This window comes from Silene latifolia, chromosome Y, assembly GCF_048544455.1.
Source record: "Silene latifolia isolate original U9 population chromosome Y, ASM4854445v1, whole genome shotgun sequence".
Taxonomy (NCBI): Eukaryota; Viridiplantae; Streptophyta; class Magnoliopsida; order Caryophyllales; family Caryophyllaceae; genus Silene; species Silene latifolia.
Genome location: NC_133538.1, coordinates 160098742 through 160117293, shown reverse-complemented (window position 1 = coordinate 160117293; position 18552 = coordinate 160098742). Strand labels below are relative to the sequence as shown.

Sequence of the window (18552 nt, the reverse complement as noted above, 5' to 3'; positions counted from 1 at the left end):
GTCATTGTTTACATGTTGTTCCCTCTCATTGTTGATTTCTCCAATCTAAACATGTGTGAGTAATCTTATCTAGGGCTTAGGGGATCTTGGGTAATTAAAGGGGATTAATTTGGGTTGTTAACACTTTTATTTAGGTGATTAATTGGTCTTCACTCTCATGCATATGAAGTGTTTGTTGAATTGTTTGAATGAAAGTTTAAACTTTTCTTTGACATGTTTGGCCTATCTTGGTTCTTATGCTATTGGATGGTCTTTATGCCATGTTTGTAATAAGTTTGTCTTAAATAAGTGATCACTTGTTAATGAACTTAAGGTGACTAAGAAATTAGGCTTAAATCTTTGACCATTATCATCACCCATCTCTTGGTTAAATCTTGTTTCTACCTCTATTTACCCTAGTGAACCCATAGACCCTAACTTTCCCTTCATTTATTTGAAACAACTTCATTTAGTTTAATTTTACATCTTCTTTGCATCTTAGTTTACAATCAATCAACCTCTTTCACTTGTTAAACTAAATTGAGACTTGAACGAGCTAAGTATTGATCCCCGCCATCTTTGTGGTTCGACCCCGATTTATACTACTTAAATTGGGTTATTTTATAAATTGTTTTTGCTAAGGGGGTGACGACAAAACCCCGATGTCAAAATGGCACCGTTGTCGGTGATGTCATTTGGTTATACTTAGTTAGTTAGATTCTTAGGCTTAGTCTTAGCATAGTTGTTTGCTGGTTTGAGTAGTTACTTGTGTCTTGTAAAGTGAGTGTGTTATTGCTTACCTCTAGTGCCTAAAAAGACTAGGAGACTAACGGTTTATTGAAGTTTATGCCTAGAGGAATCGGTAATTCGTTGCGTAGTGATGCCAACCCGGAGAGGCTCTTTAGAGCTTTGAGAACAAGGACTTTAGCAAGGGTTAGAAATTCCAACTTGGAAACTTTAAACCAAGCTAGCACATCCACCCAATCGCACCTTGAAACCACAACTCAAGAACAAAAAAACGACACCATAGATCCTTCTTTCATAAACCATTTCACGAGTTAACAAGACCCGATACAACACCAAATTCACCCATACCACCAAGAATTATGACAACCTTAAGAGACCACAATGTCCCAAATCTGGACGATTCTTCTCCACCGATCGACTTTGGCGCCTTAGCCCCAAACAACTTTGAAATTCATCCGACTCAATTGGGAGTCGTAGAAAGAGATAGCTTTCATGGTAACAATTTATGAGGATGCCTATGCTCACCTCCGGAAATTCAAGAGCAAAGTGAGCTTAATGAAGAGAAATGGGGTGTCGGAGAACACATTGAGACTCATGCTTTTTCCCTTCACCTTAAAGGACAAGGCAAATAGGTGGTTAAATGTCCACTCACCGGACACCTTTACTACATGGGATGCTCTAGCCAAGGCATTTCTTGCCAAGTACTACCCCTCTTCAAAGACCGCAATGCTTCACAATGAAATCACGATTTTCCAACAAGATGGGGAGTCTTTGGGTGAAGCATGGGATAGATTCCAAAATTTGATTGCTCGTTGTCCTCATCATGGAATATCAGCTTTGTATAACTCAAACATTCTTCCAAACACTATTGCCAAAAACGAAAGAAATGGTGAATGCTTCCGTGGGAGATGGATTTGACCACCTTGGAGATGCCGATGGCACCGCTTTGATCAATAAAATGGTGGACTCCGAAGAAAACTATGGCACAAGAGGGAATATCTAGCTTAAGAAGAAGTAAGCACCCATCCGAGATCTTAGTGAATGTGGAGACTAATGTCAAGCTTGATATGCTCAATAAGAAACTTGAGTAGTTGAGTAGGAGGCAAGTGAACAAAGCTACCACATATTATGGGTCACCCATAGAGGGATCGATGCAAAGACCCATATGTGAGTCATGTGGAGGGACGGGACACACTTATGATATATGTGGCAACAAGCTCTACAATAACAACTTTGAGGGTAACAATGTACAAGGTGTAAATGCCTTCCAAGCATTTAACAACTTCTCAAACCGCCCACTAACGCCTCCATTCAATAACAATCAATGGAACAACAATGACCAATGGAATCAAGGGTATAACCAAGGGCAAAATTAAGGTTTTAACAACAACAATCAAGGATTTAATAAATGGAATAACAACAACAACCAAGGGAACAATCAAGGATATCAAAGCCAAAATTAAGGACAAGGCTAAGGATACAACAATAATCAAAGGTACCTAGGGCAAAATCAAGGATACAACCAAGGGTATAAGGGCAACAACAAAGGAAACCAACAATGGAACAACAACCAAGGATATCAATAACAAGGGAACAACCAAACTTTCAACTCTAGGAGATCAAGGGTATGGCTTTTCTCTTCCACTTGCCAACCAACCTTTCAATCAAGAGCATCCATCTCAAGCAAGTAATTCCATGGAATATTCTAAATATGACAACTTGATTAACATGATAGGAGACTTGGCAAGTTCAACCCAATAAGGCATGAAGAACCTCTCTGCCTCTCAAAAAAGACCTTGAAGCCCAAGTGGCTTCTCAAGCTCTTTCTAGCCCCATAAGGCCACTAGGTGGATTGTTAGGACAAGGGCAAAATTCAAGGGATCCAATAAAATCAAGGGAAGTGAATGCAATTATGTTGGGATTTGAAGTGGAAAAAGAAGGACCTTATGCATCACCAAATCAAGAAAAGTCATTAAATGCAACTTCTATTTTTGGCTACGGAGAATATTAGCTCAATGATGTCAATTCTCAACATTGACAATGAACCCAAAGGAAAGAGCATAGAAGATGACTTTGTGCTTGAGCAAATAATGACGGTTCTTGATGAAAATTTAGAAATTGAAGCCAACCAAGAAAAAGGAGAGATGATAATGACAATACCTACCACTCCTGAAGTTGGTGAACCAAGGAAGTGTGAAATTGATGAAGAATTTGTGCTTGAAGAAATAATGGAAGCACCAAATGTGAGCGTAGAAGTTGAGACCAACCCGGAAAAAGAAGAAATGGTTATGTTGGAGGAGAGCTCCTTAGAAGAAAATGATTGTAACTTGGTGAGTGAGTCAATTCTTGAGGAACCCTTGATTACACCAAAGGCGCCATATGTGTCACCTCTACCTTTTCCTCAAAAGGAGAAGGTGGCCAATGAAGGATCACAATGCGAGAAATTCATGAACTTGGTGAAAAAGATGGAACCCACCGTTCCATCTACGGAAAAGACGCCTCACTACACCAACTTCCTTGCGGAAGTTATCTTGAAGCAAATGAGTGTCAATGACCATGAGCTTGTTGTCTCAACGGAAGAGTGTAGCTCGTTCATGTCAAGCAAAATGCCTATCAAGCTCGGCGACCCCGGAAGCTTCTCAATCCTTTGCACCGTTGGAAATCAAAAGGTTGACAATGCCTTGTATGATTTAGGGGCAAGTGTGAGCGTTATAGCACTTGCCATTGCAAAGAGACTTTAAATCAAAAGCTTATCTCACACTTCTATAACCATCAAGCTTGTCGATGGGATAATTAAATCTCCAATTGGAGTCCTTAGGGACATGGTGGTTAAGGTGGGAACTCTATCTTTTCCCACCAACTTTGTGGTGATGGACATCCCTATGGGAAAAAGCTCCCACATAATACTTGGTAGACCATTCTTAGCTACGAGAGGAGCTATCATCAATGTGCAGAAGGGAAGGTTGTCCTTCAATGTTGGAGATGAGCTTGTTGAATTAAAGTTCTCGGGTGTATTGAGAAAGCCAATAGTTGATGACGTGGTCAATGTTGAGATACTTGAATACCTCCTAGCCCAAGAGACCCCAAAGAAGATTGATGAAAAAGGGGAAGGTGAAGTGTTGATGGTAGAAGATGAAAAAGATAAAGAGGAGTTGAAGCTTGAGGGTGGAGAGGATCACCCCAATGTCCTCCCTCCCAAATTTGATTTTAGCACTAATACCCCTCCAAAGACAAAGCCGAGAATTGAGAAGAAGAAACAAAAGAGATGGAGAAAGAAATCAAAGGGAAAAAGGGAATGTGATCCTAACCCTGAAAGGAAGAAGCTCTTGTTCATGACAAGAAGAAACTTGAAGAAGAAGTGACCCGGAAATGGTTGGAAGTACATCATGCAACGAATGGTGTACATGAAGTGTTGTCTAAGCTTGGAAATTCGTTGATAAAGGGATAGCGGGATTCCAAGAGGAGGATCCCGGTTGATTGAAACCCTCTTAATGAAGGGGTTTGGTGGAGTTCCCAAAAAACCACCGCATTGTATATACTCTTCCCTTACTTTAATTGCATTTTCGTTGCATTTGCATTTAGTGACATGATCCAAATAGGAGTTCATTTAAATTAGCTCTCTCAAATATGCATTCATATAATTAGTTTTACATTAGTTAACTTGCATTTGTAATATATATATATATATATATAGAATTAGGATCACCTGAGTCCACCCTATCTTTTTGAGTCCGTGAGTCCATGATACAATATCACACTTTATATTAAACAATATCACAGCTTATATTCAAAAAAAAAGAAAATTCGAAAAAAAAATTTTGAAAAAAAAAATTCGAAAAATAAGTCGTGATATTGTTTTGTAATACAATATCACACGTTACACTAAACAATATCACAGCTTACATATTAAAAAAATAAAAAAAAAAAATAAAAAAAACTTTTTCATAGAAAAAAATTTGAAACAAAAAATCGTGATATTGTTTTGTAATACAATATCACACGTTATACTAAACAATATCACATCTTACATAAAAAAAAAAAAAAAAAAAAAAAAAAAAAAAAATTTTCGAAAAAAATAATTCGAAAAAAAAATCGTGATATTGTTTTATAATACAATATCACACGTTATACTAAACAATATCACAGCTTACAAAAAAAAAAAAAAAAATTCGAAAAAAAAAATTTGAACAAAAAAAAATTCGAAAAAAAAAAAATCGAAAAAAAAATTTTGAAAAAAAAAATTTCGAAAAAAAAATTGAAAAAAAAATTCGTGATATTGTTTTGTATAATGCGTGATATTGTTTTATGGACTCATGGACTCAAATATATAGGTGGACTCACTGAGATCTTGTCTATATATATATATATATATATATATATATATATATATATATATATATATATATATATATATATATATATATATATATATATATATATATATATATATATATATATATATATATATATATATATATATATATAGATTTAGGATCCGGTGAGAACGAACACTTCAGTGAACAAAGTGAGAACGACCTTATTACCTCACACCTAACTAAATCAAACCAACTAAATTTACAAATAACATACGGAAAACCAAATCTGATACGAAGTACTACCCATTCCCATCCACCACCATTAACAACAGACATCGACACCATGATCAAGCACCACCAGCAACAGACAACGCCGACGATCCAAACACCACCAACATACGCCAGCGAGCCTATTACACGTTAACGTTCTCCATGGCACCGTCGACATAACGTAAGTCGTGCACCTGCACAACCACCAACATCACCAACTCAGACGACGACTACCAGGCCACCACCCCTGAGTCGTTGTCGACAACAAACCACAAATCAGATCGACATCAACCACCTATTTCCGAATCCCTGATCGGCGACCAGATTTGCGGCGCCGTTTACAAATTACAATGACCACCGTCACCACCCTTATTCCCATCCCACATCACCCATATTATGCATCCCAAATCATCGGCAATAACTGATTGAGAACGAGAGAATCGTCGGTCTTAATTCAGTTTCCGGCGGCAGAATCAGATGAAGATTGGGGATGAGTTGATTTTTGAGGTATGATAGATTTGGAATGTGTAATTAAAAAATGGTTTGGGCGTGCTTATCGTGGATTTGAGTAGTTGGAGATGCAAGATGGTGGTTGTTGCTTCTGCAATGTCTCGCTCCGGATGTTCCTATAACATCATTGTCGAGTTGTTATTCTTCAATTCCAATGTATGTATCTACTCAAATATTTGACGTACCTAGCCACTGTTTTAATGTATCTAACATAGATACACAAAATTAGTTAATAGGTACATTAAAATTGGTCTGAGATACATCAATATTGACACCAGATACACTAGTTTCGTGTTGCTCAAATTGATTTTGCAGCAAAATCGGGATTATTGAACACCTAATTTCCCGATTATTGAACACCTAATTTCCCAATTTTGCAGCGATTATTGCACACCTAATTTCCCAATCGGCTAATTACATTCATCACCACCACTGCACGACACAACCACTACCAGCCACCGCCGATAGTCGTCGTCGGAAAGAACCCATCCACGTCAGCTACTGTCCTTACTCTCTTCACTGCTCCCCGAAACATTTCCCCAGAAAATCCCCCAAATCAATCAACAAATAACCTAATCATCATCAATGGCTGACATCAATGAACACCTCTAAATTCAATCATTAATGGTGAAACTCCCTTCGATTCATTCAACAGCACCAAATTCCCTCCCTTGAAAACGTCCATATTCCCTCTGCCATCAACATCGCTTACCTACACACCAAAATCTCCGATTCGGAGAACACAAAATTGATGTATCTGGTTAATATATTTATGTATCTGGAACCAATTTTTATGCATCTAGTGAATAATTTTGTGTATCTATATTAAGATACATTAAATTAGTGGTTAGATACATTGAAATAATGGGAAACCAACAAAGGGGATATTTTCGGAGCTCCGTTGACGACGGTGATGTGCCAGTGAAATCTTACTGTTTATGATGAGGATATTGCTGGAGCTCCGTCGGCAGGACAGTGGGGTTTTGTGATGCGTCAAAGAGGATGGAGTGTAGTATTGGCTGTTAAGCGGCGACCAGAAATGAATCGTCGATGGTGTTCTGTGTCGCAGCTCTGGCGTGAGGGAAGACCGGTAAGGCTACCGGCGTATATGACATAGAATGGTTGGAGAACGAAAGAGAACATGATCGCCTCCGGCATAAAACTCGACGCCGACGAGTTGGGGTCGTCTTTGCCGGTGGTAAGAGAGTCGTCGAGTGAGTTAGGTGTAAAAATGGGTTTAGATTAGAGTTTGTTGGAATGTGTGGGTTACGGGATGGTTAAATAAGTGAGTGAGGTTGAGTGTATTTGGAAATGACGAAAGGGTGGGAATTAATTAAATGAATTAAAAGTTGTTTATATGCGCGTGTTTTCTTGTACAGCTAGTTCGTTCTCACCGTTTGCACCGAGTGGTCGTTTGCACCGGATCCCACCTCTATATATATATATATATAGAATTAGGATCACATGAGTCCACCCTATCTTTTTGAGTCCCGTGAGTCCACTTATGTATCACACGTAGCACACAAAAATATCACTTTTTTTTTACCAAAAAAAAAATTAATAATTTTTTTTAAAAAAAAAAAAAAAAGGTGTGATATTGTTTAGTATAACCTGTGATATTGTATCTGAGTTTGTGGGTCCAGTAAAAGAGTATCACAAATTATACAAAACAATATCACACATTACAATAAACAATATCACTGGTTGTACTAAACAATATCACGGATTATACTATACAATATCACACAACTCGGCCTTTCACTCCGCCTTTCACCATCTTCTCTTTTACCTGATCTTTTAAGGTACTTCTTTGACTTGAAAACTCTTCAGCTAATAATGAACCCGAAATCGTGTAGTCTTAACTGTTTGAGTTTGGATTACCAAGATTTTACCTGTTTGATGACAATAGATCCCCCGAAACTCTTGACAATGTAGACGAAATTCATTAAGCCTCCGTCCACGGCTTGAATCTGCATATCATCAACTTTGTTGCTTAACTTGGAGGACAGGCATGGTGTGGCGTTTATGAATTCCCCCAGCGACACTTTATCTAGCTGCCGGAATTCGTTGACCGCCATGAAAATACTTGACAGCGTTGGAGCTCAAAGAGGGATAATAATGATGGATTTTTAGATCAGAAATGACTTTAGATATCAAAGGTGGGTTAGTTTACTTAATTATTGCAATTAGCTATGCATTATAATATTTTTGTTTAAAATGATGAAAGAAAGGCAGAAATACTAGCATATTTGGTAATTTAACTTTCCACACGCCGGGGTATGGCTGGGTTAATTTTGAGAAGTAACCTACTGCCAGTGCCTTGCACTTCCAAAACTGACAGTATTATCAATGTGGTACCAAGATTCACTTCGCCAGCTGTTGTGATTATGCACTGTACTTATATCACTCGTAAATATTAGGGAAATAATTTCTAGAAACAATTAGAAGATTTTTATATCTCATTGAGTACACTGTATTTTTTCGTTGTGTACGTGCAAATTTTAAATTTGTACTCCGTATTTTTTTGGTTAAAAAAGAGGCACTTCCGTACATTTTTTTTCGTTTGATTGGCAAGGTGTTCCAGAATTCCAGGCTTCTTGCGTAAGAAATTGCTACCAGGCAGCACACAGAATACAAAAGTCCACAGTTTGCGACTGAAAATGGCGATTCGCTAAAAATCCACACTTTATCTAGTTTGCGACTGAATACAAAAGTCCACACTTTATCTAGTTTGCGACTGAAAATGCCGGAATTCGTCCAATGCTATACATCTATTCGCTTGTCTTCTTCATGTGCTACTCTTGTCCTATTTAAGTAACATAGTAACATAGAGCATCACTCCGATTAAATAGCAGACCTATTATAGTAGTTTTCATTATAATAGTAGTTTTCATTATTCGTGATATTTTGTATACAGTGTGTGTGATATATAAGTTAATTTTACGAGACTCAAAAATAGGTGGGACTCAGGATCTTTATATATATATATATATATATGTATATATATATATATATACATATATATATATATATACATATATATATATATACATATATATATATATATACATATATATATATATACATATATATATATATACATATATATATATATATATAGGCAGGATCCGGTGATTTTGTCACTTTTCGTGAGTTACTCCCGCATATATAAACAATTTATGTAACAAATATACCTGCTTACACAAAACAATCCATCGCACCTCTTATCTACTTTTTTCTGCTTTCTCTCTCTTTACAAACAAAACACATCAACAAATTCAATCAAAATCTTCCAGATTCATCAACAAATTCATCAATTCTTTTCAAATTGTTTTGTAATTTCAATCGTCTACACCAAATTCATTCACAAATTTAATTATTTTAATTGATACGATCAATTTTTCCTCCAATTAATGATGAAATTTCGGAAAAATCCTAATATATCAAATTAAATCCGATTTTTGTGTTTAATTTTCCGTCAATTGCAGTAAAAGCAAGATGAGAATAACAAACACTCGTCAGATTTCTTTCTTTTTGCGATTTCATGAATAATAAAATTAGTAAGGAACAAATTCAACAGAAAATTTGTTGATTAAAACCAATTCTGTTAAGGTTTCATTATTTTTGGTAATTTGCAGGTTGAATGGCGACATTGAATAGGGATACTTGATGCTCTATGGAATAATTGACGTCGTATAATAGAATAATTGATTTTGTATGATAGAATAATTACGTTACTATAATAAAATAACTTGTTTATTGAGAATAATGTTCTCTGGTATGTATAGTTATTTTAATGTAGAAACTCAGTTATTGTAATGTAGAAACTCTGGTATTTGTAGTTGATGTATTGTAGAAACTCAGTTATTGTAATGAAGAAACTAAGTTATTTAATAGTTATTCAAATGCAGAAACTAAGTTATTGTAATTTGGAAACTCAGTTATTGTAATGTATGAACTCAATTATTGTAATATATAAACTTAGTTATTGTAATGTAGAAACTATGGTATTGTAATTATTGTAATGTAGAAATTCGGTTATTGTAATGAATAAAGTCAGTTATTCTATATGTTATTCAGTTATTCACTTGTTAGTTGTTTAATGTCAGTTTAGTTATTTTACAGTCCATTTATTTTGCAATCCATTTACTTCTTGGGTGTTCTATTAAGTTATGTTCTAGTTTTTGGTGATTTGCTGGTTGAATCACGATAGACGCGGATAATTGACGTTTAATGGAAAAATTGATGTATATACTTGGTCATTTGTTGTTAGTTTTCATCTTGTTTAATTGAATAACTCATTTATTGTAATGTAGAAACTCCGTTGTTGTAATGTAGAAAACTCAGTTATTTTAATGTAGAAACGCTGGTATTTGTAGTTATTACAATGTAGAAAATCAGTTATTGTAATGTAAAATTTTGATATTTCTCGTTATTGTATTGTAGAAACTCTTGTCGTTATTTTCGCGTTTCTTCCACTAGTATTTCTTCCCGACGAGAACCATGTGTTGCCTATTGATGAGGGATGATAAAAAAGAGGTCAAGATGAATTGAATCAATTTGATGAAGCAACACTTATTTCCAACATAAAAATAGAGTAATTACATCAGAGTCGTATAATAATTGCCTTAAATTATTACAATAATCGTGATTGAACAATAAACATGAGTGAATTATTGTATAGCTATAATAATTATTATAATAATCGTGATTGAACTTTACAATAACCGTGATTGAACTTTACAATAACCAGGATTGAACTATTGTGTACTTTGTCTAATACTTTATCCTTGAGGTTAAACATTAACAAGAAGTTTGTCTTGCTGGTGTTTTCACTATTCTTCTCAATGAGAACCATGTCTAACCTATTGATGAGGGTTGAACCAGCAAAAAGTGAAAGTTCCCTGAAAGAAATAAAAACAAAAAAGGGCGTAAGTTGAAAATAACTATGCAAGCCAGTACAATAACCACTTATAAGTATTAAAATAATCATAAAAGCACTATAAAATAATTGGATACTTTAGAGAAATAAAAGCATTTTTTGTCATAATGAAGAAACTAAGCAAAATGAAAAACAATAATCCAACTAATTCATTGAAATAACTGAAACAACACAATACAATAACTGGTTATTTCAGAGAAATAATAATGTACCAAAAAAAACGCTACTAAATTAAGACGCAGCATTGTTAGCAACATAGATACCACAAACACAAAAAACACATCATTTTCACAGATTAATACAATAACTTAATTAGAATAATACAATAACTCGGTTAAAGTAATACAATAATTGTTATTTACAGATTAATACAATAAACAAGAAATAACTACAAAATACAATAACTAAGTTTGAATAATACAATAACTCGGTCAAAGCAATACAATAACTAACACCAGACAAAATTCGACAGTTTGATGCTTGAGACATCATGATTGTTGTACAAAGTGAGTTTCTTACTTTCTGAATTCTGAAACAGTGAGACGGACTAAATATCATACATAAAAACAAACGGAAATACAACGAATTAACCCAAAATGAAGAGGATAATAAATAAGAACGATAATGAGAACGCACAAATCAGATGTAGAAAAACAAAATTAGTACTAACCTATAGTGAAATTGAAGAGAAATACGAAGATGAAGCGAAAGCGACAACGAATGTCCTTAATTGATGACAAATTTGAACGAGGATGATGAAGATTGAAGATGAAGATTGAGTTTGTAGCCTGCAATCTGAAAGAATTTGATGAAGATTGAATTTGACACATTTGAACGATGTCGTCGTTCTCCTTCTTTTTATTCTGGCTTTTTAGGGGAAAAAGAGGAGAGAGAGAGTGTGATTTTACTAATAATGAGATATATGGAGAGAAAAGTGATTATTTATAAGTCAAGCAAGATTTAATCTCAGCCATCCATCTTAGATTAGATTAGTGGTTCAGATTTAGAGGGGTAACTCACCAAAGTAATAGGATATTTCAATTTTCCATAAAAACATCAATTAATTCTTTCCATTTTTGTTTTCTTATCCTATGCCTAGTGGGCATAGGTTAGAAAAACCATATATATATATATATATATATATATATATATATATATATATATATATATATATATATATATATATATATATATATATATATATATATATATATATATATATATATATATATATATATATATATATATATATAATGGGTTGGGAAAGTGTGGATCTGACACGTGTCATGAAATAGAACTTTAAAAAAAAAATTTATATTAAATTTGTTCATATGTCCATTATGTATCATTGTTAGCAACAAACAAAAAATCTATATATTAAATCTAGACCTGATCGAATGGTTGTCGATTTATTTCGGAATTAAAAGATAAATGAATGAGGTAGAAATACATAATATAATAATGTATGTGAGAGGTAATAAATACAAAAGTAATGGAGATGACCCATTTGCAAGTGAAATAGATCCATGATGCAGAACTATATCAAGATTATGTAATGTATAACAAGTGATTATTACAAAAAAGAATGTTAGCAGAACATTGGTGTGAATCGTCTTCAAAGCCTTAATTACAATATTAGTATACATTTTGATATTGGTCACTTATTATTGCAGTATTTTTTTTTTTAAAACAAAAGTGTAATTCATCTTCATTATGAAATATGGAGCAGGAGTTGGCCAATCTCGATGAAGGTTCATATTGAGTTGAGATGTTCATTTCTCAATTCTATCTTTATTTACTTGCTTTATTCTACAAAACTACTACTTTTACACAAATTCATTCCGTAATTAGTTAAATATAGTAAGAGATGCATATAATCTACATACGGTGAAAACCAATAATTGACCTCTTTTTTCAACGCAAGCCTCATAATTGTTCCAACGATGATAGAGATCAACTTATACATTTAGCACAATTTTCAGCAAATGAATGTGGTGAAGTGGTGAACAACATTCGTTATCTAAAGAGATGAATATTTTGTACACATAAAATCACATACAATTGAATTAGTACTGCCTCATCATAGTTTTTTTTTTCCATATTCAATTAATGCTTTGTAACAAAACTTCGTATATGAATTCAGGTTTGAATAAACTTCGTATATGAATAAATTTTCAGTGTCAGATAGATAAACTTTTAAAATACTTCGTATAAATTAAAGTATTAAACCCACTTCCTTGCCTATTTCATCATAACAACTATTATCATTATAGAATAGGGCAATGGAGCAATGTTTTTTGATTTAGAAGAAAATATAGTTTTAAACAAGCTTATAAGGATTAGCTAAAATAGATGAAGTATAGATAGATAAGTTGGTAATTTAAAGTAGATAGAATTTGGGTTTTCTCAACAAAATTAGTACAGTGATACACATGACACATGACACGAGAGTAAAGCACATAACAGTTTATACTAATATATGTCAAGTATCTGCCACCGCAATTCGTCTATGTTGAAAATCAACATGGATCATGATTGATAGAGTGATTTATATGGTGTGATGATGATATAATGTGAAGGAAGAAGAAGACGATTAACAGAATTGTAAACTTAAGATTGAGAGAGAAAAGAGAGAGAAATCAGAACTTTGTATTATAAAATTGTGTGTTACAATGTGTGAAATACAATGCTTTATATAGAGCTTGTCAACCAACTCAAGGTATGACAGCTGTAACAAACTTAACAGAAAACCTAACCAACTTCTCAATAATCTAACTAACTTCGTAACTAACTTGAGATTGAAAGTATCAATCTCCAACACTCCCCCTTAAGTTGGAGGTTGTGTGAAACAAGCCTAACTTGGACTGTAACAAATGATGTTGGGGACCTGATAAAGCTTTGGTGAATACGTCTGCAGGCTGATGAATGGTTGGAATATAAGATAAACTGATCAACCCTTATTGTACCTTTTCACGAACAAAATGACAATCCAAGTCAATGTGTTTTATTCTCTCGTGAAATACTGGGTTCCTAGCAATATGAATTGCTGCCTGGCTATCACATTTCACAGGTATGGGCAAGATATTAGGTACCTCTAACTCAAAAAGCAGTCTGCTAAACCAGGCAAGTTCAGAGGTCAACCGTCTGAGGGATCTATACTCAGCTTCTGCAGAAGATAAAGACACTGTTTGCTGCTTCTTTGACTTCCAGGAAATGAGGGATCCACCCAAGAATACTAAGAAACCACTGACAGATCGTCTGGTGTGCATACAGGCTGCCCAATCAGCATCGCAATAGCCTTGTAGTGAAAAGTCTGAGCTGCCTGCCTGCCAGTGTGGCTCCTTGGGAAACATCTCTTGCAATATATCTGAGGACATGTAAACCTGCCTGCCAGTGTGGCTCCCTTGGAGATGACATGAACTGACTTAACAGTTGTATAGAAAAGGCTATATCTGGTCTAGTGTTAGTTAAAAAATTCATTTTCCCAATAAGTTTCCTGTATTGAGCAGGATCATGATAAAGTTCTCCTACTGCAGCAGTGAGTTTTATATTTGGATCAAGAGGAGAATTGACAGTTCTACAATTTTCAACTTGAAATTCTTTTAGTAATTCTTGTGTATATTTCTTTTGTGTAATAGCTAGTCCATCTTTTGTACGAATAAACTCCATACCAAGGAAGTAATTGATGTTGCCTAGGTCTTTGATTTTGAAAGTGTGATCTAGAAATTGTTTTAGACTAGCCATTTCTTCAGTATTATCTCCAATAAGGAGAATATCATCAACATATACAGCAATAAAAGTAATCTTACCACCTGATTTCTTAGAAAATAAAGAGTAGTCATTCAATGACTGTTTGTAACCTTTGGATCTCCGTGCCTGGCATAGCTTGGCATTCCATTGCCTTTAAGCTTGCTTAAGGCCATATAATGATTTCTGCAACTTACAAACAATGTTAGTACCAGAAACTTTTAAACCAGGTGGAACTTTCATGTAGACCTCCTCATCAAGGTCTCCATGAAGGAAGGCGTTATTGACAGCCAGTTGTGTCATGTGCCACCCTCTCTTTACTGCAACAGCTAACAAGGTTCTAATTGTTGTCATTTTAACAACAGGTGAAAAGGTCTCAGTGTAATCTATCCCTTCTTTCTGGGTATAACCTTTAACAACTAAGCGAGCTTTATACCTTTCAATATTTCCTTCAGACTTATGTTTCACTTTAAAGACCCATTTACATGATATAGACTTCTTACCTTTAGGCAATTCAAAAAGAGACCAGGTTTTATTTGCTTCTAGAGCAGTAAATTCTGCTGCTATAGCATTCTGCCACTCTGGATAAACAGATGCTTCTTCATAAGATTTAGGTTCTTGGATTAAGACAATGGCAGCAGAATCTTCAACATAATTTGCAGATAAACATACTGACTCAATACAATCAATGTTGGTACATAAGGATGTTAAGGTGTTTGAGCAATAATCACTGTGTGCAAAATTGCAGGGTCTGGTATGTCTTTTGTGAACATAGTCATTTAGATAGGAAGGGGTTCTGCTTTGTCTAGTAGACTGTCTTGGCTCGAAAACATTATGAGTAGTGGTTCTAGGTCTAGTAGTAACAACAGGAGTGGGTTCACTACCTGGATTAGCATGATTTCTAGTATCATTATGTTCAGTATGCTGCCCATAAACCACAGTAGTATCATTATCATTAACAGATACAGGAATATGAGATATAGCAGTACCTTGCACATAAGGAAATATGGTCTCATGGAATATGACATCCCTAGATTCTATGATAGCATGATTGTCAAGACTTAGCAATTTATAAGCTTTCTTCTCAAAGGGATATCCTAGAAAGACACAAGTAGTGGCACGAGGAGAGAATTTGTCTCTTCCTGGCTTTGGTGTAGATGCATAAACAAGACACCCAAAAGGTCTGATATGAGAAAGATCAGGTAGTTTGCCAAAAATAATTTGATAAGGAGATAAATTTTGTAAAACTTTAGAAGGTAATCTATTTATGATTTAAGTGGCAGTCAAGACACAATCTCCCCAATATTTAGCAGGTAAGTTTGCTTGAAATTTTAGGGCTCTTGCTGTTTCCAAAAGATGTTTGTGCTTCCTCTCCACAGTACCATTCTGTTGTGGGGGTATGAAAGCATGATTTTTGATGGATTATACCATTATCAGTAAGAAACTGTGAAGTAGAATGACTGGTGCCTAGTTCAAATGCATTATCTGACCTTAGAATTTTAACTTTCTTACCAAATTGTGTCAACCATTTTAATGAAGGTTTTAATGAAATCAAAAGCATTACTCTTGCAACTTAACAAATGAGTCCAAGTACACCTTGTGAAGTCATCTACAACAGTTAGAAAGTATTTATACCCATTGTATGTAGCAGTATGATAAGGACCCCAAAGATCAATGTGAAACAATTCAAAGGCACTTTGTGAAGAAGAAGAACTAGAAACAAATGATAATCTATGTTGTCTAACTTTAGCACAAGTGGAATAAGAAAGCAACTCAATTTCATTATTAGAAGTGACATTACAAATCTGGAGTTATTTCATTTTATACAATGGTAAATGACCCAATCTTTTATGCCAAACTTTAAAGGAAACATTACTATGTACAGAATTGGTATTACTATTTGAAGAAAAACTAGCAGAATTCAAATGTAAGCCTTTATTCAAATGAGCATTGCTCTCAACTTGTGTTTTATTAGAAGCAATAGCAGTATTTAGCAGATAAAGATCATGGTAATTCCTACCAAGGATCAAGGGCTTCTTGGAAGAATCCTGCAAATAACAAATGGTAGAAGTAAAAGTTACTGTGGATCCTAGGTGCTTACTTAGTTTGCTTATGGACAAAAGATTATATTGAAAACATGGCACATAAAGCACATCTTTCAGGCAAATATCAGGTGTCACTTGCACATCACCAACAACATCAATCTTCACAATATTTCATTAGGCAAAGAAACTGAGTGACACACAGGCAATTTTCTAAACACAGCAAAGAGATCTTTATTGGGGCGCTCATATGGTCACTTGCTCCTGTATCCAGGATCCATACAGTAGAGCATGAATTAAAAAGAGAAAGACATGTTGTACCTGCAAAATTTGCAGATGAAGCAGCTCCAAACTGTGCTGCTGAAGCATTAGAAAAATCTTGAGTTGTATTACCAGTACCATCAGTCATGCCAGCTCCTTGAAAGAAATCAGCAGAAGTATTCCCCTGATCATTAAAAGCATTTGCAGCAAATCTCCTATTTCTGTTTATCAAATGACTACAGTTCTCTATCTTATGGCCTGGCTTCTTGCAGTAGTTGAAGAACTAAATATGTTGTTGAGCTGGTTGCTGTACACACTAATGCACTGATTAATCCTCAGTCATAGTAGCCTTGCCTTTATAATTCCCATTTACAGCAGATTGATTGAAACCTCCTGAATTTTGATTTCCAAAGTTTCTATAACCATTCCCTTGATTTCTGTTATTCTGAAAGTTTCCAGCATTACCATTAGGCTTGTAATTATTTGGTTTCTGAAAATTCCCACTATAGTTGCTCTTGTAACCATTGTTCTTGGCATATAATGCAGCAGAATCAAACTGAATTTGTCCATTGTTATGGATCTCTCTTTGACCTTCTTCTTGTAACAAATTGTTGTAAATGAAAGAAATCTTAGGCAAAGGATTTTGCATAAGAATAGTGCCTCTAACAACACCATAGGAATCATTTAATCCCATCAAGAACTGCACAATCCTTTGATCCTCTTGGAATTTGACTTGTTTTTCCCGTGAACCACAGGAACATCTGCAAGAACACATATGATTCATGTTCATTCCATCAATATCATCCCATATTGCTTTCATTTTGGTAAAATACACAGGAATGCTATCATTTCATTGACTGAAATCATTAAGTTTCTTGTGAACACCATATAGTTGTGCACCATTTGATTGGCCAAATCTTTCCTCCAAATCTTTCCAAGCAATCTCAACAGTAGCACTGTACAAGATAGACTTCGCAATATCAGGAGATACTGAGTTCAGAATCCAACTGAAAACAATGTCATTACAACGCTGCCAATTCTTTCTTTGTTGATGCGATTCAGCGAGCTTGGGAATGGTGCCATCTATAAATCCAATCTTGTTCTTTGCTGATAGAGCAATCAACATAGCCCTTTTCCATCCTCCATATCCAGAACCTTCAAACAGACTACCCACGAGTTTAACTCCTGGAATATTAGAGTGATGAATGTACAAAGGATCGTCTTTACCAATGTTTGTGGAACTAACTTCTTGATCACCCATATTTTGATGATTATGTGTTTTCTTGATTTAAGATGAATGAATCTGAAGAAAAGAAGAAAAAGAATACAAACTAAACGAAAAAGAGAACTCAGCGGAAGCAAGTAATGACAGGAACAGGTTCAATTTGCAGAACCTGCTCTCATACCATGTTGAAAATCAACATGGATCATGATTGATGGAGTGATTTAGATAATGTGATGATGATATAATGTGAAGGAAGAAGAAGACGATTAACAGAATTGTAAGCTTAATATTGAGAGAGAAAAAAGAGAGAAATCAGAACTTTGTATTATAAAATTGTGTGTTACAATGTGTGAAATACAATGCTTTATATAGAGCTTGTCAACCAACTCAAGGTATGACAGTTGTAACAAACTTAACAGAAAACCTAACCAACTTCTCAATAATCTAACTAACTTCGTAACTAACTTGAGTTTGAAAGTATCAATCTCCAACAGTCTATTTGTAATTTATCCT

The 18552-nt window shown here is 34.7% G+C and overlaps 1 protein-coding gene, 1 long non-coding RNA gene and 1 other non-coding gene across 3 annotated transcripts; all 3 read right to left on the bottom strand.

The window, feature by feature from the left end:
- Nucleotides 1-1452: 1452 nt before the first annotated feature.
- Nucleotides 1453-1556, bottom strand: LOC141635151 (small nucleolar RNA R71). The gene has a single exon (XR_012539855.1). It is a non-coding gene; the product is annotated as a small nucleolar RNA R71 (small nucleolar RNA).
- Nucleotides 1557-10397: 8841 nt separating this feature from the next.
- Nucleotides 10398-11780, bottom strand: LOC141626823 (uncharacterized). The gene is made up of 2 exons (XR_012536412.1): nt 11435-11780; nt 10398-10726 (listed from the first exon to the last, which is right to left on the bottom strand). It is a non-coding gene; the product is annotated as an uncharacterized LOC141626823 (long non-coding RNA).
- A 5884-nt stretch (nt 11781-17664) lies between these two features.
- LOC141629278 (uncharacterized) lies at nt 17665-18075 on the bottom strand. Its single transcript, XM_074442304.1, has one exon. It carries the CDS (start codon nt 18073-18075, stop codon nt 17665-17667), a length of 411 nt encoding a protein of 136 aa, XP_074298405.1.
- Nucleotides 18076-18552: the final 477 nt, after the last annotated feature.